The sequence below is a fragment of the Bombina bombina genome, chromosome 12, assembly GCF_027579735.1.
Source record: "Bombina bombina isolate aBomBom1 chromosome 12, aBomBom1.pri, whole genome shotgun sequence".
NCBI lineage: Eukaryota > Metazoa > Chordata > Amphibia > Anura > Bombinatoridae > Bombina > Bombina bombina.
The window spans coordinates 107,586,152-107,613,105 of NC_069510.1; the positions used below are offsets into that span (position 1 = coordinate 107,586,152).

The 26,954-nt window shown below is 41.0% G+C and overlaps 1 protein-coding gene across 1 annotated transcript in view; it reads right to left on the reverse strand.

The window, feature by feature from the left end:
- The window catches only part of COL27A1 (collagen type XXVII alpha 1 chain), a 591,531-nt gene that overhangs the window by 177,633 nt on the left and 386,944 nt on the right, over positions 1-26,954 (reverse strand). The window contains exons 34-37 of the mRNA XM_053696152.1: positions 8,816-8,869; positions 5,477-5,530; positions 4,939-4,992; positions 4,691-4,798 (exon numbers count right to left, since the gene is read on the reverse strand). Of these exons, the coding sequence (XP_053552127.1) occupies positions 4,691-4,798; positions 4,939-4,992; positions 5,477-5,530; positions 8,816-8,869 (270 nt within the window). The remainder of the gene's footprint in view (positions 1-4,690; positions 4,799-4,938; positions 4,993-5,476; positions 5,531-8,815; positions 8,870-26,954) is intronic.

The following is a 26,954-nucleotide window of genomic DNA, read 5'->3' on the forward strand; positions in this document are numbered from 1 at the left end:
CCTGAATCATATTCTTACACTGTTGTAAGACTCACTAGTGGAAGTCAGTGGCTTCGTCCTGTCCTTCTAAATGTCCATAAGATTGTGAACTGTCCCTTATCCTAATTAATGTACACGTAATTCAGTATGGACAAGAAGGCAGGGGCTTGGTATATATAAATATGCTTATTTTGATTTAACGTTACTAGTATCTTTGCTCGCTCTAGACTTTTGAAATAAAGAACTATTATACAAAGCAGACAAAATAAAAGGGTGGAAAAATATAAAAGCAAACAAAATACAGTAGACAGAAAAAATCATGTATGACTTTTTTTTCCAGATCTTGCTTTGCAAACTGATGAGAGAAAAAGTATTTATTTCAAATATCCAAGACCGTCACTCCTTTCTTAAAGACAATTAATTTGAGTGTGTAATTATAAAAAAACCTAGCAAACATCAAGATGGCAGCAAATACAGAATTCAGTCTTGTAGATTCTAGTGTAGAGAAAGGTATGGGTTTATTTACAGCCCAGCTGTAGCAGGTATATACTTCTATTGGTTGGCCTTAATCATGCATTGTGTAATCCATTAGTATGTTCTATGGGTAGTACGTAACATCTTACCTTCCACTAATCTTCTGTCTAAATAAAATATCAGTAGAATAACAGCTTGTGAGTTATGGAATGTCAAATTTTGTAGCAGGACAACTTTGTTTATGAAAACATGGCTTCTTGACTGAAACATCTTGAACCTCAGAAACCTTTCTAGTGGAAGGTAATTTCAAACAGAATCATTGTCTTTTAGAGCATGACGTAACAATGATGTGTGTTTTGATGACTTTAAAGTGTAAATGTATAAAAGCAAGGAATAGCCTACGGCAGTTTTTATGATCTAATCAGATATGGAAATCCCAAATAAGAAAGATTGTAGTATCTGCTTAGTAAAATTATGGCTAGCCATCTAATCTAATTAAAGTCCCATATATGATAATATCCTCTTGTAGCATTGTTTATGTAGAACATTTGGAAATAGTGGCAGATGTCATGGAGTTTCCAAAGCCAGGTTATTACACAGTAACAACCTGGCCTCCTTGGCCAAATAGGTAAAATTTCTAGGATCTTTATTTTCTCTTAAAGTATTTTGCATAATAATCTTATAAGCAGGGAGATTGATAGGAAGATAGAACCAAGCTTTAACTGGCACCACTGAGCCAACACATCCTCTGTCTTGAAGAGGGAAGATAAATATTTGTGGAAGGTTTTTATCTGAAAGTTGCTTGGAGAGTCTCTGTTCTGTAAACTGAATAAATACTTTGCCATTCCCCTTGTTTAATGCTCACTCTGCATAGTCTGTGAATAAAGCACATGACTGTTGTTTGTGAAAACTTTGGCTGACTGTCCTCAATTGTCTTAAAGAGGTTCCAGAACTACACATATAGCTCAAATCTCTAGAATATTTGTGTGAAATCCAGCTTCATATAGGCTTCACAATTATTGAACATATCTATCATGGAAGGCTGCCTTCAAGCCATATGTTCTGGAGTCTATGGGAAGATATAAAGACAGGCCTTTGGCCAAAACCGATTCTGTCTAAAAGATCATATAGATTGGTATATATAGTATCTGGGAATGAGATATAACAGGGAAACTGCAATCTCAATCCTCTTTTCTACATGAAGACAAGTTGAGGGCCTGAGGTGCCATTTACCCACTATACTGTGGAAAAACTGTATTAGCTAGGTAAATTTGTTTTGAAGAGGAAGCACTTGATTTAAGTCTGCCCAGGAAAAACACCTAATACATTTATTTCTTTCATGTCCACAATCTATTTTTCACTGAGAAATTAAATCCACAAAACCAATAATTTATTTTTATTTTTTTTGAATGCACTGAGAAATTAAATTCACAAAACCAATAATAATTATAGTTTTGGAATGCACTTAAAATAAAACAAACAGGCAAAAAATCAAACTGAGACAGCTGCCTGAAGAACCTTCCTACCAAAGGCTGCTTCAGATGAAGCAAAAACAACAAAATGGTAGAATTTAGTAAAAGTATGCAAAGAAGACCAAGTATCTGCCTTGCAAATCTGATCGAATGAAACTTCCTTCTTGAAAGCCCAAGAAGTGGCAACTGACCTAGTAGAATGAACAGTAATCCACTGCGGAAGGAGACTGACCTGCCTTGTTAATCAAAAGTTTCAACCAAAAGGCAAAATAAACAGCAGAATCTTTCTGAACCTTCCTAGGACCAGAAAAAAAGACTGAACAAACTAAAAGTCTGTCTAAAGTCCTTAGTAGAATAAATGTAATATTTCAATGCACTAACAACATCCAAAAAATGCAAAGATCTATCTTTGTATTAGGACACAGAGAAAGAACAACAATCTCTCTGCTAATGTTATCTGAAGAAACAATATTAGGCTAAAAATATAATGAAGTCCGTAAAACCGCTTTTGAAAAATCAGATAAGGAGGATCACAAGAAAGAGCAGATAACTCGGAAACTCTTCTAGAAGAAGAAATAGCCAAAACAAATAACATGGAAAAACCATGATCTATACATCAAGAAAGAATGGCCTTCCAGACCTTGTGATAGATTTTTTTAGTTACAAGTTTACAAGCCTAAATCAAGGATTCAATTACAGAATCAGAGAAACACCTATGCCTCAGAACTAAATGTTCAACTTCCATGCCATCAAGTTTAGAGATTTCAGATGCAGATGGAAAAACAGACCTTGAGACAGAATGTCTAATTGTAGAGGAAGAGGCCATGAACCAGATCCACATACCAAATCCCGCGAGGCTATGCTGGGGCAATCAGGATTACTGATGACTTCTTCCCAGAGTAATTTCCAAGATGAGCCTAGAGAAGTACCAAAGGAGGAAACAGATAAGCAAGCTTAAAAGACCAAGGAACTAGTAGATCATCTACTAACTCTGCCTGAGGATCCCTGGATCTTGCAAAGTCACTGGGAAGTTTGGTGATCAAACGAGAGGCCATCAAATCTATCTCTAGAGACCCCCAAAGATCCACAATCTGATTGAACACATCTTGGTGAAGAGACCACTCCCATGGATGTAGAGATTGATGACTGAGAAAGTTTGCCTTCCAGTTGTTCACCCTTGGAATATGAACCGCAGAGACTAGACAAGAATTGGTTTCTGCCCATGAGAGAATTCGAGACACCTGGGGAACTGTGAGCTCCCCCTGATATGGTTGACATAAGCTACTGCTGTAATATTGTCTGTCTAGAAACGGAGATGAGACTCTCTTAACAACAGAGGCCAATCTTAAAGAGTTCTAGTTCTAAAATACTGATTGGTATCCTTGCCCCCCCCCCAGATCCCAAACTCCCTATGCTGTCAGAGACCCCCAAACAGATCCCCAACCTGAGAGACTTGCATCTGTAGTGATCATAGTCCAGGTAGGATGAGCAAAAGAAGCCCCCTGAATAATAAACTGATGACACAGCCACCATGTTAGAGACTGACTTGCACTGGGATCCAAAAATATCCTTTGAGACAGCTAAGTATAATCTCTCCACCATTGACGCAACATACAAAGTTGAAGAGGCCTCATGTGAAAAAATGCAAATGGAATTGCATCTGAAGCTGGTTCTTGGGCCAATAGCAACTTGGAAGGTCCTTAAAGTGAATGTCAATTTAGATGAATCGGTGCCCAGTTTTTAATAATCCTATTAAAAACAAGGGCACTTTAATTCATCAAAATTGACATTTCACTTGTTTTCTTCAAATACTTACCTTTTAATACTCCGCCCGTCGCAAGCCCTCTTCGCGGGTCCAAAATGACGAATCCAGCTTTCTCCAATCACGGCGTTGCCTCAGGCCATGATTCCCCGAGGGGGGAAGCCGTGATTGGAGTATGACCGATCCTTCATTTCTGATGTATGAAGAGGCTTCAGACGACCGGGGGAATCGCTGGAGCGGCTGTGAAGATTGAAAGGTAAGTATTTGAAGAAAACAAGGGAAATGTCAATTTTGATTAATTAAAGTGCCCTTGTTTTTAATAGGATTATTAAAAACTGGGCACCAATTCATCTAAATTGACATTCACTTTAACTTTACTCTGCACTGAAATTGATTGGCTTCATTCAGGGTAACTCCTTTTCAAGGAACATTTAATCTATTCATCAAATCGCTGCAAAGCTAATATCAATGTCAAATTTGATTTTATGTGACAGATCATTAATGTTTGATACATAGAATTTGGACTTGGATACACAGTATCTTCTTTACCCCAGCGCTGGTATACAATACATTTTAATTTTTTTTTATTTTAATATATTTTATTGCTGTATGTATATTCGGATATTATTGACACCATTAAATTATTAATTGTACATTTTTAAATTGTCACGGTATTACTGGTGTTCCCAAGCACTGAGCATGTGACCAAATAACTGCACATGCATGCAGATTACACCCTCCCCTACCCCCCCCCATGCAGGTGTCTGTTGCTGTTGACTGACCAGACTGTACAAAACACATCATTTGTATATACAGCATATTGGGAATTTATTAAAGCACTTTTAGTTGTTTTCTTCCCGCTTAACTAATTTATCTGAAGGTAAATGCCCGTTACTGTTACTCACTACAGGTCACGCTGTAGCCGTACAAATAAATGTGCATTACATTAGTATTCGTAGCCTAATAAATAACAATATATGAGTGCCAATCCTCCCAGACTTACTCTTACGCCAGGAATCCCAGAGTCCCCAGGGGGTCCTTCTTTTCCCACAAGACCTTCCGCACCTTTCTCTCCTCTATCGCCTTCAGGGCCTGGCTCGCCATTTTCTCCCTGTAATCAGACGAAAACATGAGCATATTGCAATACAAACGATATGGTGACATTTACCCAACACCCACCCACTGGCATCATGAGAAAGCTTAGGATGAAAAGGCAAACCATTATTCCAGACACCTGCTGCACCTACTTACCTTCATACCGTCGGGTCCTACTGGGCCACTGTCCCCCTCCAGCCCAGTCTCTCCCTGTAAAAATGCACAGAATAAGCTGTGTACAAAGCATTACATATCAGCTGCTACACAGACCTCAGTGTGGTCTAATAACTGGACTGTATTAGCCGGTGTTGTACACAGCTTTGCAGGACCCCTGCACGCTTCTAACTGTTTGATGAGCTTACAGAAATAGGATTACTCTAATGGGTTCTTTAATACAATTAGATACAGGGTCATTGCGGTCAGTGGTTTTTACTCCCTCTTATAAACAGTATTTTAAAATGTATCCGTAAATGGGCTGAATAAATGTACTTTTTTTTCTCAGGGTTGTTTGCAGTTGTCTGTCTGCCAATACAACTGTGGGAATTGTCTATATCAACCTAAGTTTTATTTATTTGATTGTTTTTTATTGTAATCCATTTATCGCTTTTTTTTTTGGCCTACACTGTCCAAAGCAAGGATTCTATTAACGTGCAATTGAAACACAAGTATACACATATGCAGGAGAAATACTCACCCTTGGCCCGATCAGACCCTGCTCTCCTGAAATCCCCAATGGTCCGAGGTCTCCCTGAGTGAGGAAACACAAAGTCTGATGTGCTATCGCATAAACAAACTATTGCAAAGGCATGGGCTTTTGTTAAAGGGACATTAAACCCAAATATTTTCTCTCGTGATGCGGAAAGAGCAGCAATTTTAAACAACTTTGCAATGTACTTCCATTATAAATATTGCTTCACTCTTAGCATCCTTTGTTAAAGGAGGAGCAATGCACTACCAGGAGCAAGCTGAACACAGTGGTAAGCCAATAGCATAGATGCACAGCCACCAATCAGCAGCTTGCTCCCAAGCTCTGAGCCTACCTTGTTATGCTTTTCAACAAAGGATACCAAGAGAACTGAGCAAAATCGTTAAGAAAAATTGAATAAAAGTGTATGTTCTATCTGAAACATGAATGAAAAATGTAAGGTTTCAGGATAAATAATATCTAAACTAATGTCTGTATGCAAGCAGCGGTAAAGTACAGCTTGTGTGAGGGTACCATTTTTACCCCAGAATCCTACACCTGACACAATGGCACAAACAGGCAAAAAAAAAAAAAAACTTGACAAGCACATGAAAGTCAAAATTAAACTTTCTTTAGACAGATCGGGCAATTTTAACCCCTTAAGGACCAGGAATTTTAGAGAAAAACTTGCCCAAAGTACCAGAGAATTTTTAGGATTTTTGCTATCACTCCATTGTTTTGTTTTTTTAATTTACAACATCAACACTATATATTTTTAGTAGACATCCTAAGGTATTGCATAAATAATAAGAGAGAAGTGCTCAACCTGGGAATGAACAAAAGCATAATAGCTTGTTCTATGGCTAGTTACCACCCTAGAAGCAGCCTCTTTTTGCTCAACATGTGCCTTTCACAGAGAAGAACTTTCCTGAAGCATATCAGTCTGATCCTGACTTCACAGTACAGTCCAGCCCTGAAATACCAGGCAATCCCTCTCTGAACAAGAGAAACAGCAAAACCCCAGACGCACGTTTCGGCCTATTGTGGGCCTAGTCACTGAGGTGCAGCTATATCCCTCTAGGCACACTGAGCAACGGGTCCACATCTGGATTCCCGCATCACACTTAGGGAGACTTCCCTCAGGGTCACAATTTGCCTAAATAAAAAGAGAGAAGTGCTCAACCTGGGAACGAACAATAGCATAATAGCTTGTTCTATTGCTTCTCTCTTTTAATTTATGCAAATTCTGACTCTTAGGGAATTCTCCCTAAGTGTGATGCGGGAATCCAGACGTGGACCTGTTGCTCAGTGTGCCTAGAGGGATATAGCTGCACCTCACTGACAAGGCCCACACTAGGCCGAAACGTACGTTTGGGGTTTTGCCGTTTCTCTTGTTCAGCTTTTTTTTTTTTTTTTTTTTACACACAACTACTCCAATCATAAGAATAATTGGTTATAAAAGCTTCTCGAAAGTGAAGGGGCTAATGAGATAACTTTAGCAAGGTTAATTTTAGCCGTAGTGTAGAAATTACCCTCCCACCTGACACCTCCCATCCCTAACCCCTACCTCATCCCTTCCAAGCAGTTCTCTTCCCTCCCTGACCCCCCACTGTTCACCACCATCCTATGCACTGAACATTTATTTTTCTGTAGCGCAGAGAATTCCCCCCCCCCCTCCTGTGATATGGTGCCCGCCTACCTCCTTACCTCCCACACCATCCACGGCAGCACAGTGTCACTGTTTGCTTCGGCGCTCTACCGTCATATGGTAAAGGGAACATAATCATCACTCCCTTACCATATGAAGGCAGATGCCTTCTGCCTCCGACTGCGGTCTTTTTGTATCCTTTGTTGAAAAGCATACCTAGGCAGTCTCAGAAGCAGCAATACACTACTGGGAGCTAGTTGGTGATTGGTGGATACACACAAATGCCTCTTACACATTTGCTCACCGGATGTGCTCACTTAGTACCCAGTAGTGCATTACTGCTCCGGAGCTGACTTCAAGCTCTTTGCAAGAGTTACACTCATAGTAAGATCACTTTATTGTTGCAGTATTGCTCGCAAGCAGAGTTATACACAAGCAATAGTGCAATAACAACACACTGCCCCTTTAACGTTATGCAACAATCAATAATAAACCATAAAATATTTATTTCTGTTCTTGAAAACATCTAAGTGGCTGCAGAAAACTAAACCTACCTATTTACTAATACATTGTTCTCCTTTTTGTACATACGCAAGTATCTTATTTCTACTGCAGCGTTGTGACCCTCTGGGAACAAGATGGAATCTAAGCTGTTCCTAACCCAGCGGATCAGCAAGTCCTGCAGACTCACACAGATGGATACAGCTTGAGCTGAAGTATCCAGGTCTCTGCGTCTCTCCAGCACAGATAGGAAAGCCTCCTGCTGGCAAGCGCAGTCAGCTACTGAATAGCAAACTAATGTGGTTTTGTTCCCAAACAAAAGGAGGGAATGATTAGATTTCACTCTTGTCACAAAGGAGAACAGTAGCTCCTATTATACCGAGGGGAGGATTTGCCATAAACAAGTGAGTGGGGAGATAAAGAAAATAATAAATAGTAAACAGTAAAAACATAAAAGTACTGAGTATACAAGACTAGGCGCTAAGCACAGTGGCTGATCCAAAACAAACAGGATGACATTAAAGCAAAAATGTCTTTGGGAGAGGTCCAGAACATGAAAGAATCCTTAAATGTGTATTTTAGTCTAGGAGATCAAGCACATTGGTATAAGTTATTAGTAACTTACTGGATCAAAAGAATAGATCACTGCTGATTATGTTACAGAACTGCTTAAAGCCAGGGAAATGCTTTATTTGACCTATTAAAGGGACACTCAAGTAAAAATTAAACTTACGTGATTTAGATAGAGCACACAATTTTAAACAACTTTCCAATTCACTTCCATTATCTAAATGTGCACAATTTATTTATACGCACACTTTCTAAGGCATCGGATTCTACTGAGCATGTGCAAGATTCATAGAATATACATATATGCATTTTTGATTGGCTGATGCTTTTTATTATGCAATTACTGATTATGCAATGCTACTGTGGTCCTTTAAGGTACTATGTGCCAGTGATTGTGTGATGGCTACCCTGTCTTACCATTTGGTAAGCTTAATCAGCAAACTAATATAATATGGGCCCAACTGTCTACTTTCCTAGAATCAGTTTATATAACAGTTTACAGTTTCATAAACACTAGAGATCAAATACAGCATTGTCTGCCAAGCTCAGAGAAACAGGCTGGAGTATGATTTATATGAATAACCAGGCAGTTAATTATCATACAAATAAGATACCTTAGAAAGCCTCACCTTCATGCCTGGTTCACCTGGAGGTCCTGGTTCCCCTCTTTTCCCTAGAGGTCCCTGTAACAAAAATGTATATTGTCAATGAGCAAATAGTGGCATAGTCTGGTCACAGGTTTGCCACACATTACAGTCTGTATTAGTATGTTAGCAGATATTGTACGATCTTGGGCAAGTGAGACATTGAATATACAGGACTACAAATATAAACATTATTCCTTTAGTACCTACAAGCTAATACATATAGTATATTGGGTGAGGGGGAGAGGTGCTGGCTACAGACGTTAGGGATCACAGTTGTAAAATAAGTGAGAAAGTTGTTCAGCTTGTATGTCATGGTACACGGTTACAAAGAGATGCACCAGATTTTCACTCTACTGACGTTTCTACTTGCTTGCAGAGCCAGCCAGAAATGTGACACTTGGATGCATGTAATCCAAAATGATATATTTAGGTGGCTTTACTGCATATTACCAAATACACCAGCTGCAGCTTCTGTGCTGAATACAGCCGGTGACTGGAAAGTGTTGTGCAACTGCCACTGTTGACTGGCTGTTTCGTGCAATTCTCTGTGGTTCCAGAGCAGGACTTTTCATGGGTTAAACACATATAGCTGCAGCATGGATAGTGCACATGCTGCATGGAATTTTTGCACTAGAATGCCCCTTAAAGTTTGGAATTTCCTGATGTTTGAACCTTTGAATGAGAACTTATATATATAGTCCTGTTTTATGCACTAGTGTAACTTTTCTTCACTTGCCCAGGTGCTCCGTCATACATATAGGTCACAAGTCTAGATAATAGTTCAATACTTTTAGTAAATACCATGCCAAAAAGTTGAAGTTCCTTGGAAGTCTGGGTGAACACATTGATGTCCGGAAAAAGTCTCCGGTTGGGGCCGAAACGTCGACTTTTATGCATGGTATTTAATAAATGTATTGACCTTTATCAAGACCTGTGTGTGCCCGAATTCTTTGGGAACATTAACTGAGCTGAAAAGCATAGTAATAACATTGTCCCAGGAAGGCCCCCGTAGTCCAAGAAAATACAAGCCAGTGCACGCAATAGACTACAGGACTGTGTTGCTCAATGTAGGAGCTGTGTGGAGAGAACGAGAAGAGAAGGCTGACAGTGCACAGTAAAGAACAGGATGAAAGTATTTACACCTATACTTGGAGATAAGGCATTTCCATTCATAATTATTACCTTTGTATATAAATTTAGGAACTTGGTTATATAAAGAACATATATTGAATTCCATTGGATTATCCATACAAATTAAAAGGGACATGAAACCCAATTTTTTTCTTTCATGGTTTACAAAGAGCATGTAATTTTAAACAACTTTCCAATTTACTTCTTTTATCTAACTTGCTTCATTCTCTTGATATCCTTTGTTGGAAAAAAATCTAAATAGGCTAAGTAGCTGGGGCACATAGATGCCTCGTGTGATTGGCTCACCCATGTGCATTGCTATTTCTTCAACAAAAGATATCTGTAGAATGAAGCCAATTAAGTAATAGAAGTCAATTTGAATGATGTTTAAAATTGTATTCTCTTTTCTGAATCATGAAAGAAAAATGTTGCGTTTCATGTCCCTTTAACTTGGCTGTATTTCATACATCCACATAAAAGGACAACATTTTATTACAATATAATATTAATTTTCATTCATTTTAAAAATTAGAATATTTTTATGTATTTATGATGCCCCAGGTCTTAGAATTGTAATTTTAGTTATGAATTTTATTTGCAATTTAAGAAGTTTTTACAAAAGTTTCACTGTTAAATTTACTTTGTCTATGTTGAATAATTTACATTTTAGATTGAAACAAATAGAAAGATATATTAGGAAGGTTATTTGCTATCACAACTCTGTGTAGATTAAGCCTATCTTGAGACTATATTGGTGGTAAATCTTATATGGTTGTAAACGTATATGGATCACCTAATCACATACATACTGGTGTAGTAGCTAAGAATACAAAAGGGGCTATGCAAACGAGCAGAAAGTTCAGACACTCTTCTAGCCAAAGAAATAGCTAAAAGAAAGAGAACCGTCCAAGATAAAAGTTGCATGCATGGGTTTAAACAAAGAAGCTTGAAGAACCCTCAAAACCAAATTAAAACTCCAGGAAGAAGTAACTGGACAAATAAATGGCCTAATTCAAAGCCTGTATAAAAGTCTGAACAGAACAGATAGGGCAGACATCTCAAAGACCCTAGGAATCTGAAAGTAATTTCAGCTGTATGCTCTATTTGCCTGCCAGTTTAAATTAATATCTGTGGCTTCTTATCCATGGGGTCTTTGAAAAAGGTACTATTCCCTAACGGAATTGTGGTCCACCTAGCTAAAGTAGACATTGACCAATTCACTTTGGGATCGGTTTCCTATAGATAGTTGAACCTTAAACCACCGAATCTCACATGCCACTATAGACTGGCCTTATTTTATATAATGATCAGCGGAGCCAAGTAGCTAATCCCTAGGCTATGGAAGACACCACAAACCCCAACACTCTCGGAATGGAGACAAAATGTCACTAGACTACTTTCATTATACAAATACCACTTCCAACAAACTAACAGACTTGATTTTCATCACCACATGGTATTCCATTGGGAAGAATATATAGCTTCACTAGAGTTGGCCTAACACCTCCTGCCTTAACAACTGATACCCTACATCAGGAACACTAACCAATACACACAAATTATGAGGCGCAGGGGAATAATGAAACTCAAACTGAGCAATTACCATGATTACATAAACATTAACTATTAAAGGGACAGTCTACACCAGAATTTTTATTGTTTTAAAAGATAGATAATCCCTTTATTACCCATTTCCCAGTTTTGCATAACTAACACAGTTATAATAATATACTTTTAACCTTTGTGATTATCTTGTATCTAAGCCTCTGCAAACTGCCCCTTTTTTCAGTTCTTTTGATAGACTTGCAGTCTAGCCAATCAGTGCCTGCTCCCAGATAACTTCACATGCACGAGCACAGTGTTATCTATATGAAATACGTGAACTAACACCCTCTAGTGGTGAAAAACTGTTAAAATGCAATCTGAAAGAGGTGGGCTTCAAGGTCTAAGAAATTAGCATATGAACCTCCTAGGTTAAGCTTTCAACTAAGAATACCAAGAGAACAAAGCAAAATTGGTGATAAAAGTAAATTAGAAAATTGTTTAAAATTACATGCTCTATCTGAATCATGAAAGTTTATTTTGGCCTAGGCTGTCCCTTTAAGTAATATATATGAGACATAGGCAAAATTGGACTGAAGAATATGACCCAAAAGGAGCTCCATCGAATATACATTTTGCATGTAACACAAGTGACAACCTATTTACACCCTTGTATAATTTTGATTATCTTATTTCTTAATTTTTATTTTTTGACTTATGTTCAGTTGGTTTAAACTGTATTGTATCATTTTACTTTCAATAAAGCTTTTTTTTTAAAAAATAGATAGTTGAACCTGCTACATGCACTAATTAAAGGCTTCCGTGCATTAGGATTGTGTATAGACTGACCGCTATGGGCCCTGGTGCCACTACACCTGCTGCACCAATGGAAGTTCAGAGGTGGGTTTAGACCTTGACCCATGCTGCACAAATGATGTGATTAATATCTAACTGCCATTTATTAAAATGGTGAGAGCTTCAGTATGCTGAGAATTTTATGAGCCTTTCATTGCAACAGCACAGAAATACGCCTAAACTAAACTTTTTTGTATAATTGTCATAACATACCCATAATATTGTGCTATCTTTCTGTTTGGAAATAAAGACAAAGTTAAATATACTAATTTTCAAAGTCAGTTCCAAATTATTTTATGGACTATAGTAATCATTTGAAGACAAATGTTTCTTGTGTTGTTAAAGGGACAGTATACACTCATTTTCATATAACTGCATGTAATAGACACTACTATAAAGAATAAGATGCACAGATACTGATATAAAAAACCAGTATAAAATGGTTTAAAAACTTACTTAGAAGCTGTCAGTTTAGCTCTGTTGAAAAGGTAGCTGGAAAGCCCACTGCAAGTGGCAAATAAGACACTCCCCCCCCCCTTCTTTTGCATATGAAAAGACCCTTTACACAAACAGGAGCAAGCTGGCGAAGGTAGCTGACGGTATTCACATAAAACTTTGGGGCTTGGTTAGGAGTTTGAAAATCAGAGCAATGTTCTTTAAAAATAAGCAAAACTATACATTTATTTAAAAAACAAACTTTATGAGCTTTATAAATAGATCATCTACAAAACATTTATGCAAAGAAAAAAACAGAATTTATGTTTACCTGATAAATTACTTTCTCCAACGGTGTGTCCGGTCCACGGCGTCATCCTTACTTGTGGGATATTCTCTTCCCCAACAGGAAATGGCAAAGAGCCCAGCAAAGCTGGTCACATGATCCCTCCTAGGCTCCGCCTACCCCAGTCATTCGACCGACGTTAAGGAGGAATATTTGCATAGGAGAAACCATATGATACCGTGGTGACTGTAGTTAAAGAAAATAAATTATCAGACCTGATTAAAAAACCAGGGCGGGCCGTGGACCGGACACACCGTTGGAGAAAGTAATTTATCAGGTAAACATAAATTCTGTTTTCTCCAACATAGGTGTGTCCGGTCCACGGCGTCATCCTTACTTGTGGGAACCAATACCAAAGCTTTAGGACACGGATGAAGGGAGGGAGCAAATCAGGTCCCCTAAATGGAAGGCACCACGGCTTGCAAAACCTTTCTCCCAAAAATAGCCTCAGAAGAAGCAAAAGTATCAAACTTGTAAAATTTGGTAAAAGTGTGCAGTGAAGACCAAGTCGCTGCCCTACATATCTGATCAACAGAAGCCTCGTTCTTGAAGGCCCATGTGGAAGCCACAGCCCTAGTGGAATGAGCTGTGATTCTTTCAGGAGGCTGCCGTCCGGCAGTCTCGTAAGCCAATCTGATGATGCTTTTAATCCAAAAAGAGAGAGAGGTAGAAGTTGCTTTTTGACCTCTCCTTTTACCAGAATAAACAACAAACAAGGAAGATGTTTGTCTAAAATCCTTTGTAGCATCTAAATAGAATTTTAGAGCGCGAACAACATCCAAATTGTGCAACAAACGTTCCTTCTTCGAAACTGGTTTCGGACACAAAGAAGGCACGACTATCTCCTGGTTAATGTTTTTGTTAGAAACAACTTTTGGAAGAAAACCAGGTTTAGTACGTAAAACCACCTTATCTGCATGGAACACCAGATAAGGAGGAGAACACTGCAGAGCAGATAATTCTGAAACTCTTCTAGCAGAAGAAATTGCAACCAAAAACAAAACTTTCCAAGATAATAACTTAATATCAACGGAATGTAAGGGTTCAAACGGAACCCCCTGAAGAACCGAAAGAACTAAGTTGAGACTCCAAGGAGGAGTCAAAGGTTTGTAAACAGGCTTGATTCTAACCAGAGCCTGAACAAAGGCTTGAACATCTGGCACAGCTGCCAGTTTTTTGTGAAGTAACACAGACAAGGCAGAAATCTGTCCCTTCAAGGAACTTGCAGATAATCCTTTCTCCAATCCTTCTTGAAGAAAGGATAGAATCTTAGGAATCTTTACCTTGTCCCAAGGGAATCCTTTAGATTCACACCAACAGATATATTTTTTCCATATTTTGTGGTAAATTTTTCTAGTTACAGGCTTTCTGGCCTGAACAAGAGTATCAATAACAGAATCTGAGAACCCTCGTTTTGATAAGATCAAGCGTTCAATCTCCAAGCAGTCAGCTTGAGTGAGACCAGATTCGGATGTTCGAACGGACCTTGAACAAGAAGGTCTCGTCTCAAAGGTAGCTTCCATGGTGGAGCCGATGACATATTCACCAGATCTGCATACCAAGTCCTGCGTGGCCACGCAGGAGCTATCAAGATCACCGACGCCCTCTCCTGATTGATCCTGGCTACCAGCCTGGGGATGAGAGGAAACGGCGGGAATACATAAGCTAGTTTGAAGGTCCAAGGTGCTACTAGTGCATCTACTAGAGTCGCCTTGGGATCCCTGGATCTGGACCCGTAGCAAGGAACCTTGAAGTTCTGCCGAGAGGCCATCAGATCCATGTCTGGAATGCCCCACAGTTGAGTAATTTGGGCAAAGATTTCCGGATGGAGTTCCCACTCCCCCGGATGTAATGTCTGACGACTCAGAAAATCCGCTTCCCAATTTTCCACTCCTGGGATGTGGATTGCAGACAGGTGGCAGGAATGAGTCTCCGCCCATTGAATGATTTTGGTCACTTCTTCCATCGCCAGGGAAATCCTTGTTCCCCCCTGATGGTTGATGTACGCAACAGTCGTCATGTTGTCTGATTGAAACCGTATGAACTTGGCCTTTGCTAGCTGAGGCCAAGCCTTGAGAGCATTGAATATCGCTCTCAGTTCCAGAATATTTATCGGTAGAAGAGATTCTTCCCGAGACCAAAGACCCTGAGCTTTCAGGGATCCCCAGACCGCGCCCCAGCCCATCAGACTGGCGTCGGTCGTGACAATGACCCACTCTGGTCTGCGGAAGGTCATCCCTTGTGACAGGTTGTCCAGGGACAGCCACCAACGGAGTGAGTCTCTGGTCCTCTGATTTACTTGTATCTTCGGAGACAAGTCTGTATAGTCCCCATTCCACTGACTGAGCATGCACAGTTGTAATGGTCTTAGATGAATGCGCGCAAAAGGAACTATGTCCATTGCCGCTACCATCAAACCTATTACTTCCATGCACTGCACTATGGAAGGAAGAGGAACGGAATGAAGTGTTTGACAAGAGTTTAGAAGTTTTGTTTTTCTGGCCTCTGTCAGAAAAATCCTCATTTCTAAGGAGTCTATTATTGTTCCCAAGAAGGGAACCCTTGTCGACGGAGATAGAGAACTCTTTTCCACGTTCACTTTCCATCCGTGAGATCTGAGAAAGGCCAGGACTATGTCCGTGTGAGCCTTTGCTAGAGGAAGGGACGACGCTTGAATCAGAATGTCGTCCAAGTAAGGTACTACTGCAATGCCCCTTGGTCTTAGCACCGCTAGAAGGGACCCTAGTACCTTTGTGAAAATCCTTGGAGCAGTGGCTAATCCGAAAGGAAGCGCCACGAACTGGTAATGCTTGTCCAGGAATGCGAACCTTAGGAACCGATGATGTTCCTTGTGGATAGGAATATGTAGATACGCATCCTTTAAATCCACCGTGGTCATGAATTGACCTTCCTGGATGGAAGGAAGAATTGTTCGAATGGTTTCCATTTTGAACGATGGAACCTTGAGAAACTTGTTTAAGATCTTGAGATCTAAGATTGGTCTGAACGTTCCCTCTTTTTTGGGAACTATGAACAGATTGGAGTAGAACCCCATCCCTTGTTCTCCTAATGGAACAGGATGAATCACTCCGATTTTTAACAGGTCTTCTACACAATGTAAGAATGCCTGTCTCTTTATGTGGTCTGAAGACAATTGAGACCTGTGGAATCTCCCCCTTGGGGGAAGCCCCTTGAATTCCAGAAGATAACCTTGGGAGACTATTTCTAGTGCCCAAGGATCCAGAACATCTCTTGCCCAAGCCTGAGCGAAGAGAGAGAGTCTGCCCCCCACCAGATCCGGTCCCGGATCGGGGGCCAACATTTCATGCTGTCTTGGTAGCAGTGGCAGGTTTCTTGGCCTGCTTTCCCTTGTTCCAGCCTTGCATTGGTCTCCAGGCTGGCTTGGCTTGAGAAGTATTACCCTCTTGCTTAGAGGACGTAGCACTTGGGGCTGGTCCGTTTCTACGAAAGGGACGAAAAACAGAATTTATGTTTACCTGATAAATTACTTTCTCCAACGGTGTGTCCGGTCCACGGCGTCATCCTTACTTGTGGGATATTCTCTTCCCCAACAGGAAATGGCAAAGAGCCCAGCAAAGCTGGTCACATGATCCCTCCTAGGCTCCGCCTACCCCAGTCATTCGACCGACGTTAAGGAGGAATATTTGCATAGGAGAAACCATATGGTACCGTGGTGACTGTAGTTAAAGAAAATAAATTATCAGACCTGATTAAAAAAACCTGGGCGGGCCGTGGACCGGACACACCGTTGGAGAAAGTAATTTATCTGGTAAACATAAATTCTGTTTTCTCCAACTTAGGTGTGTCCGGTCCACGGCGTCATCCTTACTTGTGGGAACCAATACCAAAGCTTTAGGACACGGATGAAGGGAGGGAGCAAATCAGGTCACCTAAATGGAAGGCACCACGGCTTGCAAAACCTTTCTCCCAAAAATAGCCTCAGAAGAAGCAAAAGTATCAAACTTGTAAAATTTGGTAAAAGTGTGCAGTGAAGACCAAGTCGCTGCCCTACATATCTGATCAACAGAAGCCTCGTTCTTGAAGGCCCATGTGGAAGCCACAGCCCTAGTGGAATGAGCCGTGATTCTTTCGGGAGGCTGCCGTCCGGCAGTCTCGTAAGCCAATCTGATGATGCTTTTAATCCAAAAAGAGAGAGAGGTAGAAGTTGCTTTTTGACCTCTCCTTTTACCGGAATAAACAACAAACAAGGAAGATGTTTGTCTAAAATCCTTTGTAGCATCTAAATAGAATTTTAGAGCGCGAACAACATCCAGATTGTGCAACAAACGTTCCTTCTTTGACACTGGTTTCGGACACAGAGAAGGTACGATAATCTCCTGGTTAATGTTTTTGTTAGAAACAACTTTTGGAAGAAAACCAGGTTTAGTACGTAAAACCACCTTATCTGCATGGAACACCAGATAAGGAGGAGAACACTGCAGAGCAGATAATTCTGAAACTCTTCTAGCAGAAGAAATCGCAACTAAAAACAAAACTTTCCAAGATAATAACTTAATATCAACGGAATGTAGGGGTTCAAACGGAACCCCCTGAAGAACTGAAAGAACTAAGTTGAGACTCCAAGGAGGAGTCAAAGGTTTGTAAACAGGCTTAATTCTAACCAGAGCCTGAACAAAGGCTTGCACATCTGGCACAGCTGCCAGCTTTTTGTGAAGTAACACAGACAAGGCAGAAATCTGTCCCTTCAGGGAACTAGCCGATAATCCTTTTTCCAATCCTTCTTGAAGGAAGGATAGAATCTTAGGAATCTTAACCTTGTCCCAAGGGAATCCTTTAGATTCACACCAACAGATATATTTTTTCCAAATTTTGTGGTAAATCTTTCTAGTTACAGGCTTTCTGGCCTGAACAAGAGTATCGATAACAGAATCTGAGAACCCTCGCTTCGATAAGATCAAGCGTTCAATCTCCAAGCAGTCAGCTGGAGTGAAACCAGATTCGGATGTTCGAACGGACCCTGAACAAGAAGGTCTCGTCTCAAAGGTAGCTTCCAAGGTGGAGCCGATGACATATTCACCAGATCTGCATACCAAGTCCTGCGTGGCCACGCAGGAGCTATCAAGATCACCGACGCCCTCTCCTGATTGATCCTGGCTACCAGCCTGGGGATGAGAGGAAACGGCGGGAACACATAAGCTAGTTTGAAGGTCCAAGGTGCTACTAGTGCATCCACTAGAGCCGCCTTGGGATCCCTGGATCTGGACCCGTAGCAAGGAACTTTGAAGTTCTGACGAGAGGCCATCAGATCCATGTCTGGAATGCCCCACAGCTGAGTGACTTGGGCAAAGATTTCCGGATGGAGTTCCCACTCCCCCGGATGCAATGTCTGACGACTCAGAAAATCCGCTTCCCAATTTTCCACTCCTGGGATGTGGATAGCAGACAGGTGGCAGGAGTGAGACTCCGCCCATAGAATGATTTTGGTCACTTCTTCCATCGCTAGGGAACTCCTTGTTCCCCCCTGATGGTTGATGTACGCAACAGTTGTCATGTTGTCTGATTGAAACCGTATGAACTTGGCCCTCGCTAGCTGAGGCCAAGCCTTGAGAGCATTGAATATCGCTCTCAGTTCCAGAATATTTATCGGTAGAAGAGATTCTTCCCGAGACCAAAGACCCTGAGCTTTCAGGGATCCCCAGACCGCGCCCCAGCCCATCAGACTGGCGTCGGTCGTGACGATGACCCACTCCGGTCTGCGGAATGTCATCCCTTGTGACAGGTTGTCCAGGGACAGCCACCAACGGAGTGAGTCTCTGGTCCTCTGATTTACTTGTATCTTCGGAGACAAGTCTGTATAGTCCCCATTCCACTGACTGAGCATGCACAGTTGTAATGGTCTTAGATGAATGCGCGCAAAAGGAACTATGTCCATTGCCGCTACCATCAAACCGATCACTTCCATGCACTGCGCTATGGAAGGAAGAGGAACGGAATGAAGTATCCGACAAGAGTCTAGAAGTTTTGTTTTTCTGGCCTCTGTCAGAAAAATCCTCATTTCTAAGGAGTCTATTATTGTTCCCAAGAAGGGAACCCTTGTTGACGGAGATAGAGAACTCTTTTCCACGTTCACTTTCCATCCGTGAGATCTGAGAAAGGCCAGGACAATGTCCGTGTGAGCCTTTGCTTGAGGAAGGGACGACGCTTGAATCAGAATGTCATCCAAGTAAGGTACTACAGCAATGCCCCTTGGTCTTAGCACAGCTAGAAGGGACCCTAGTACCTTTGTGAAAATCCTTGGAGCAGTGGCTAATCCGAAAGGAAGCGCCACGAACTGGTAATGCTTGTCCAGGAATGCGAACCTTAGGAACCGATGATGTTCCTTGTGGATAGGAATATGTAGATACGCATCCTTTAAATCCACTGTGGTCATGAATTGACCTTCCTGGATGGAAGGAAGAATAGTTCGAATGGTTTCCATCTTGAACGATGGAACCTTGAGAAACTTGTTTAAGATCTTGAGATCTAAGATTGGTCTGAACGTTCCCTCTTTTTTGGGAACTATGAACAGATTGGAGTAGAACCCCATCCCTTGTTCTCTTAATGGAACAGGATGAATCACTCCCATTCTTAACAGGTCTTCTACACAATGTAAGAATGCCTGTCGTTTTATGTGGTCTGAAGACAACTGAGACCTGTGGAACCTCCCCCTTGGGGGAAGTCCCTTGAATTCCAGAAGATAACCTTGGGAGACTATTTCTAGCGCCCAAGGATCCAGAACATCTCTTGCCCAAGCCTGAGCGAAGAGAGAGAGTCTGCCCCCCACCAGATCCGGTCCCGGATCGGGGGCCAACATTTCATGCTGTCTTGGTAGCAGTGGCAGGTTTCTTGGCCTGCTTTCCCTTGTTCCAGCCTTGCATTGGTCTCCAAGCTGGCTTGGCTTGAGAAGTATTACCCTCTTGCTTAGAGGACGTAGCACCTTGGGCTGGTCCGTTTCTACGAAAGGGACGAAAATTAGGTTTATTTTTTGCCTTGAAAGGCCGATCCTGAGGAAGGGCGTGGCCCTTACCCCCAGTGATATCAGTGATAATCTCTTTCAAGTCAGGGCCAAACAGCGTTTTCCCCTTGAAAGGAATGTTAAGTAGCTTGTTCTTGGAAGACGCATCAGCCGACCAAGATTTCAACCAAAGCGCTCTGCGCGCCACAATAGCAAACCCAGAATTCTTAGCCGCTAACCTAGCCAATTGCAAAGTGGCGTCTAGGGTGAAAGAATTAGCCAATTTGAGAGCATTGATTCTGTCCATAATCTCCTCATAAGGAGGAGAATCACTATCAACCGCCTTTATCAGCTCATCAAACCAGAAACATGCGGCTGTAGCGACAGGGACAATGCATGAAATTGGTTGTAGAAGGTAACCCTGCTGAACAAACATCTTTTTAAGCAAACCTTCTAATTTTTTATCCATAGGATCTTTGAAAGCACAACTATCCTCTATGGGTATAGTGGTGCGTTTGTTTAAAGTGGAAACCGCTCCCTCGACCTTGGGGACTGTCTGCCATAAGTCCTTTCTAGGGTCGACCATAGGAAACAATTTTTTAAATATGGGGGGAGGGACGAAAGGAATACCGGGCCTTTCCCATTCTTTATTAACAATGTCCGCCACCCGCTTGGGTATAGGAAAAGCTTCTGGGAGCCCCGGCACCTCTAGGAACTTGTCCATTTTACATAGTTTCTCTGGGATGACCAACTTGTCACAATCATCCAGAGTGGATAATACCTCCTTAAGCAGAATGCGGAGATGTTCCAACTTAAATTTAAATGTAATCACATCAGGTTCAGCTTGTTGAGAAATGTTCCCTGAATCAGTAATTTCTCCCTCAGACAAAACCTCCCTGGCCCCATCAGACTGGGTTAGGGGCCCTTCAGAAATATTATTATCAGCGTCGTCATGCTCTTCAGTATCTAAAACAGAGCAGTCGCGCTTACGCTGATAAGTGTTCATTTTGGCTAAAATGTTTTTGACAGAATTATCCATTACAGCCGTTAATTGTTGCATAGTAAGGAGTATTGGCGCGCTAGATGTACTAGGGGCCTCCTGAGTGGGCAAGACTCGTGTAGACGAAGGAGGGAATGATGCAGTACCATGCTTACTCCCCTCACTTGAGGAATCATCTTGGGCATCATTGTCATTGTCACATAAATCACATTTATTTAAATGAATAGGAATTCTGGCTTCCCCACATTCAGAACACAGTCTATCTGGTAGTTCAGACATGTTAAACAGGCATAAACTTGATAACAAGGTACAAAAAACGTTTTAAAATAAAACCGTTACTGTCACTTTAAATTTTAAACTGAACACACTTTATTACTGCAATTGCGAAAAAACATGAAGGAATTGTTCAAAATTCACCAAATTTTCACCACAGTGTCTTAAAGCCTTAAAAGTATTGCACACCAAATTTGGAAGCTTTAACCCTTAAAATAACGGAACCGGAGCCGTTTTGAACTTTAACCCCTTTACAGTCCCTGGTATCTGCTTTGCTGAGACCCAACCAAGCCCAAAGGGGAATACGATACCAAATGACGCCTTCAGAAAGTCTTTTCTAAGTATCAGAGCTCCTCTCACATGCGACTGCATGCCATGCCTCTCAAAAACAAGTGCGCAACACCGGCGCGAAAATGAGGCTCTGCCTATGCTTTGGGAAAGCCCCTAAAGAATAAGGTGTCTAAAACAGTGCCTGCCGATATTATTATATCAAAATACCCAGATAAAATGATTCCTCAAGGCTAAATATGTATTTAATAATGAATCGATTTAGCCCAGAAAAAGTCTACAGTCTTAATAAGCCCTTGTGAAGCCCTTATTTACGATCGTAATAAACATGGCTTACCGGATCCCATAGGGAAAATGACAGCTTCCAGCATTACATCGTCTTGTTAGAATGTGTCATACCTCAAGCAGCAAGAGACTGCTCACTGTTCCCCCAACTGAAGTTAATTGCTCTCAACAGTCCTGTGTGGAACAGCCATGGATTTTAGTGACGGTTGCTAAAATCATTTTCCTCATACAAACAGAATTCTTCATCACTTTTCTGTTTCTGAGTAAATAGTACATACCAGCACTATTTCAAAATAACAAACTCTTGATTGAATAATAAAAACTACAGTTAAACACTAAAAAACTCTAAGCCATCTCCGTGGAGATGTTGCCTGTACAACGGCAAAGAGAATGACTGGGGTAGGCGGAGCCTAGGAGGGATCATGTGACCAGCTTTGCTGGGCTCTTTGCCATTTCCTGTTGGGGAAGAGAAAATCCCACAAGTAAGGATGACGCCGTGGACCGGACACACCTATGTTGGAGAAATTAGGTTTATTTTTGGCCTTGAAAGACCTATCCTGAGGAAGGGCGTGGCCCTTACCCCCAGTGATATCAGAGATAATCTCTTTCAAGTCAGGGCCAAACAGCGTTTTCCCCTTGAAAGGAATGTTAAGGCGTTTGTTCTTGGAAGACGCATCCGCTGACCAAGATTTCAACCAAAGCGCTCTGCGCGCCACAATAGCAAACCCAGAATTCTTCGCCGCTAACCTAGCCAATTGCAAAGTGGCGTCTAGGGTGAAAGAATTAGCCAATTTGAGAGCACGGATTCTGTCCATAATCTCCTCATAAGGAGGAGAATCACTATCGATCGCCTTTACTAGCTCATCGAACCAGAAACACGCGGCTGTAGTGACAGGGACAATGCATGAAATTGGTTGTAGAAGGTAACCTTGCTGAACAAACATCTTTTTAAGCAAACCTTCTAATTTTTTATCCATAGGATCTTTGAAAGCACAACTATCTTCTATGGGTATAGTGGTGCGTTTGTTTAAAGTAGAAACCGCTCCCTCGACCTTGGGGACAGTCTGCCATAAGTCCTTTCTAGGGTCGACCATAGGAAACAATTTTTTAAATATGGGGGGAGGGACGAAAGGTATACCGGGCCTTTCCCATTCTTTATTTACAATGTCCGCCACCCGCTTGGGTATAGGAAAAGCTTCTGGGAGCCCCGGGACCTCTAGGAACTTGTCCATTTTACATAGTTTCTCTGGGATGATCAAATTCTCACAATCATCCAGAGTGGATAATACCTCCTTAAGCAGAGCGCGGAGATGTTCCAACTTAAATTTAAATGTAATCACATCGGGTTCAGCTTGTTGAGAAATTTTCCCTGAATCTGAAATTTCTCCCTCAGACAAAACCTCCCTGGCCCCCTCAGACTGGTGTAGGGGCATTTCAGAACCATTATCATCAGCGTCCTCATGCTCTTCAGTATCTAAAACAGAGCAGTCGCGCTTACGCTGATAAGTGGGCATTTTGGCTAAAATGTTTTTGATAGAATTATCCATTACAGCCGTTAATTGTTGCATAGTAAGGAGTATTGGCGCGCTAGATGTACTAGGGGCCTCCTGAGTGGGCAAGACTCGTGTAGACGAAGGAGGGAATGATGCAGTACCATGCTTACTCCCCTCACTTGAGGAATCATCTTGGGCATCATTTTCAGTGTCACATAAATCACATTTATTTAAATGAGAAGGGACCTTGGCTTCCCCACATTCAGAACACAGTCTATCTGGTAGTTCAGACATGTTAAACAGGCATAAACTTGATAACAAAGTACAAAAAACGTTTTAAAATAAAACCGTTACTGTCACTTTAAATTTTAAACTGAACACACTTTATTACTGCAATTGCGAAAAAGTATGAAGGAATTGTTCAAAATTCACCAAAATTTCACCACAGTGTCTTAAAGCCTTAAAAGTATTGCACGCCAAATTTGGAAGCTTTAACCCTTAAAATAACGGAACCGGAGCCGTTTTTAACTTTAACCCCTTTACAGTCCCTGGTATCTGCTTTGCTGAGACCCAACCAAGCCCAAAGGGGAATACGATACCAAATGACGCCTTCAGAAAGTCTTTTCTATGTATCAGAGCTCCTCACACATGCGACTGCATGTCATGCTTCTCAAAAACAAGTGCGCAATACCGGCGCGAAAATGAGGCTCTGCCTATGATTAGGGAAAGCCCCTAGAGAATAAGGTGTCTAAAACAGTGCCTGCCGATATTATTTAACAAAAATACCCAGATTAAATGATTCCTCAAGGCTAAATATGTGTAATATATGAATCGATTTAGCCCAGAAAATGTCTACAGTCTTAATAAGCCCTTGTGAAGCCCTTATTTACTGTCTGAATAAAAATGGCTTACCGGATCCCATAGGGAAAATGACAGCTTCCAGCATTACATCGTCTTGTTAGAATGTGTCATACCTCAAGCAGCAAAAGACTGCTCACTGTTCCCCCAACTGAAGTTAATTCCTCTCAACAGTCCTGTGTGGAACAGCCATGGATTTTAGTAACGGTTGCTAAAATCATTTTCCTCATACAAACAGAAATCTTCATCTCTTTTCTGTTTCAGAGTAAATAGTATAGGAAAGATGTGGGAAATCCTCTTCTAATATGCAATATATAGATGCAAGTGCAAAGTGCATACAGGTGAATACTGTTGTGTCCGGGACTTACCCTTAAGGAGCCTAACCGCCCCCGGAATCAGTGTATACCATGTAGTACCTCAGACAGGAACTCAAGCATGCCGGGGGACCTCCGCGGTCAAACCGAAATCGATTCGGTGGGCTGTCTGCTCCAAACCAGCCGGCGTGATGTGAGAAACTCCAGCAGCGCTTCAGGCTAAACACAGGTGCGCTGCGATGTCTGTTTATGACGTTGCAGGATCTCCTGTAGGGGGGGCGGTGCTCTTGCTTCACCCGGATTTTACAACAGTATACTTTGTATGTAAGGGCTTTGAGCTGATCCAAGCTGGTGCGATAAAGACAATCAAAGAAGTAGGGTCGGATCCAGCTTTATGCAAATAAAATCCATCTTTATTGGCAAAGTTAAAACGCCAAGAGTGGCTCAGCGAACAGCATACAGAAAACCAGTGTGTGAGCGTGACACCACGGCTTACATGTTTCGGCACTCAGCCGTAATCATAGCCATAGGTGTCATGCAGGTGAATACAAGTTTAAAAAACTGTGTTACAATTGTGATTGGTTAAAAACATTAGATACAAAACACGCCCACACCAGGTAAAGGGTAATTTGATTAACCCTTAGTATCCAAACTACGCTACAGCAAGAGTACACACACTACAGTATATATAAAATTCGATAATTAGAAATATGAACAAATTTCTAAAATAGAAATTTCTAAAATAGAAAACTGCTAAGAGTAATTTGAGAACATTGAGGAAAGATTGCCCTGACTTTCACAGATTATTTTTGCGCTAGATATCATTATCGTTAGCAAGCACTAGAACATCATATGTATATTTGCAGAATTCTAAATGGCATAATTTAAACTTGGGTTGAGTAATAATAATATCAGTTAACTGAAATAGGTTCTCTTACAGTATTATCTCTCCAAGGTATGTACCCCAAAAAGGGATGTGGTTATATACGCGCAAGTAAAAATACACATACATTAATACAGGCTATATACGTATATATGTTCATACAACTAGCGGGGCAGGCTTAGAATGTAACCCTCAATACGTATGGAAGGATTGTTCAGAGAGATATTTAAAGAGTGAGACACATCTAAAATATATCTAGAAGTGTTAAAAAAGTGTTAAAGAAATAGGACAAAGGGATGGAATATAATAGAATAACAGTTCCTGTAAATGAATAATATGTATATATGTATGTATATGAGGTGATCTTGAATATGAATGTTGATATTGATATTTTAAAGTTATTTTGAAATTATTCCCAGAAGTTGATCAAATCATATCTTGAGTTTAAACCCAATGGTAATCTGGTTTTTAGGGTGTATATCCAATATACTTCCCTTTTGGCAAGTATGTTATCCAGATTACCACCTCTCTTGGGCACTTTAGCTTGTTCTATTGCTGCCCATTTAAATGAATTTAGGCTACTATGATGTTTTGTGGCAAAGTGTTGTACAAGTGGTGTGCTAGATGTACCTTTTGTAATAGTCGAAAAGTGTTCTCTAATCCGGGAATTTATATCCCTAGAGGTTAACCCTATGTATTGAATATTACATAGGGTACATGTAATGATATATATAACATTAGTGCTTTGACAATTTAAGCAAGATTTAATGGGATATGTCTGTCCTGTTATTGCTGAAGTGAATTCTTTAATAACCCATGCAAAATCACATGGTTTGCATTTCTTATGGCCACACTTGAACATGCCCAGATGATGTAACCATGAGCTAGTATGACTTGGAATCTGTTTTAGTTCTGTGGGAGACAAAATGGAAGCCAAAGTAGGGCTCTTCTTGTAAGAACATCTAACACCTTGTTTTACAGTTTCAACCAACTTCTCGTCAGCTGCTAATAGCGGGAAATGTTTCCTGACTATGTCGCAGATTTGGGAATATTGTGTGCTAAAAGTTGTTACAAAATGAACACCTAAAAAATCCCTATGTGTATTAGCAGGTTTATCTACCAAAAGTTGGTCTCTGTCCAGTTGGTCAACAGCTAATCTAGCCTGTCTAATATGGCTGCGGGTATATTTTCTCTCTTTTAGTCTCTTCTCTAGACAAACAGCCTCCTGCACATAGTCCTCATTCTTGCTACAATTTCTTTTAAGCCGGGTAAACTGGCCTTTGGCAACAGCGTATGAGGTATTTTTAGGGTGGCAACTAGAGGCGTGCAGGAGGGTGTTGCCCGAGATGGGTTTACGGTATACTTTTGATACAATATTGCCACTTCTGTCACCTATAAGGCACAAGTCTAGATAATTAATGAAATGGCTGTCAGTGGTGTAT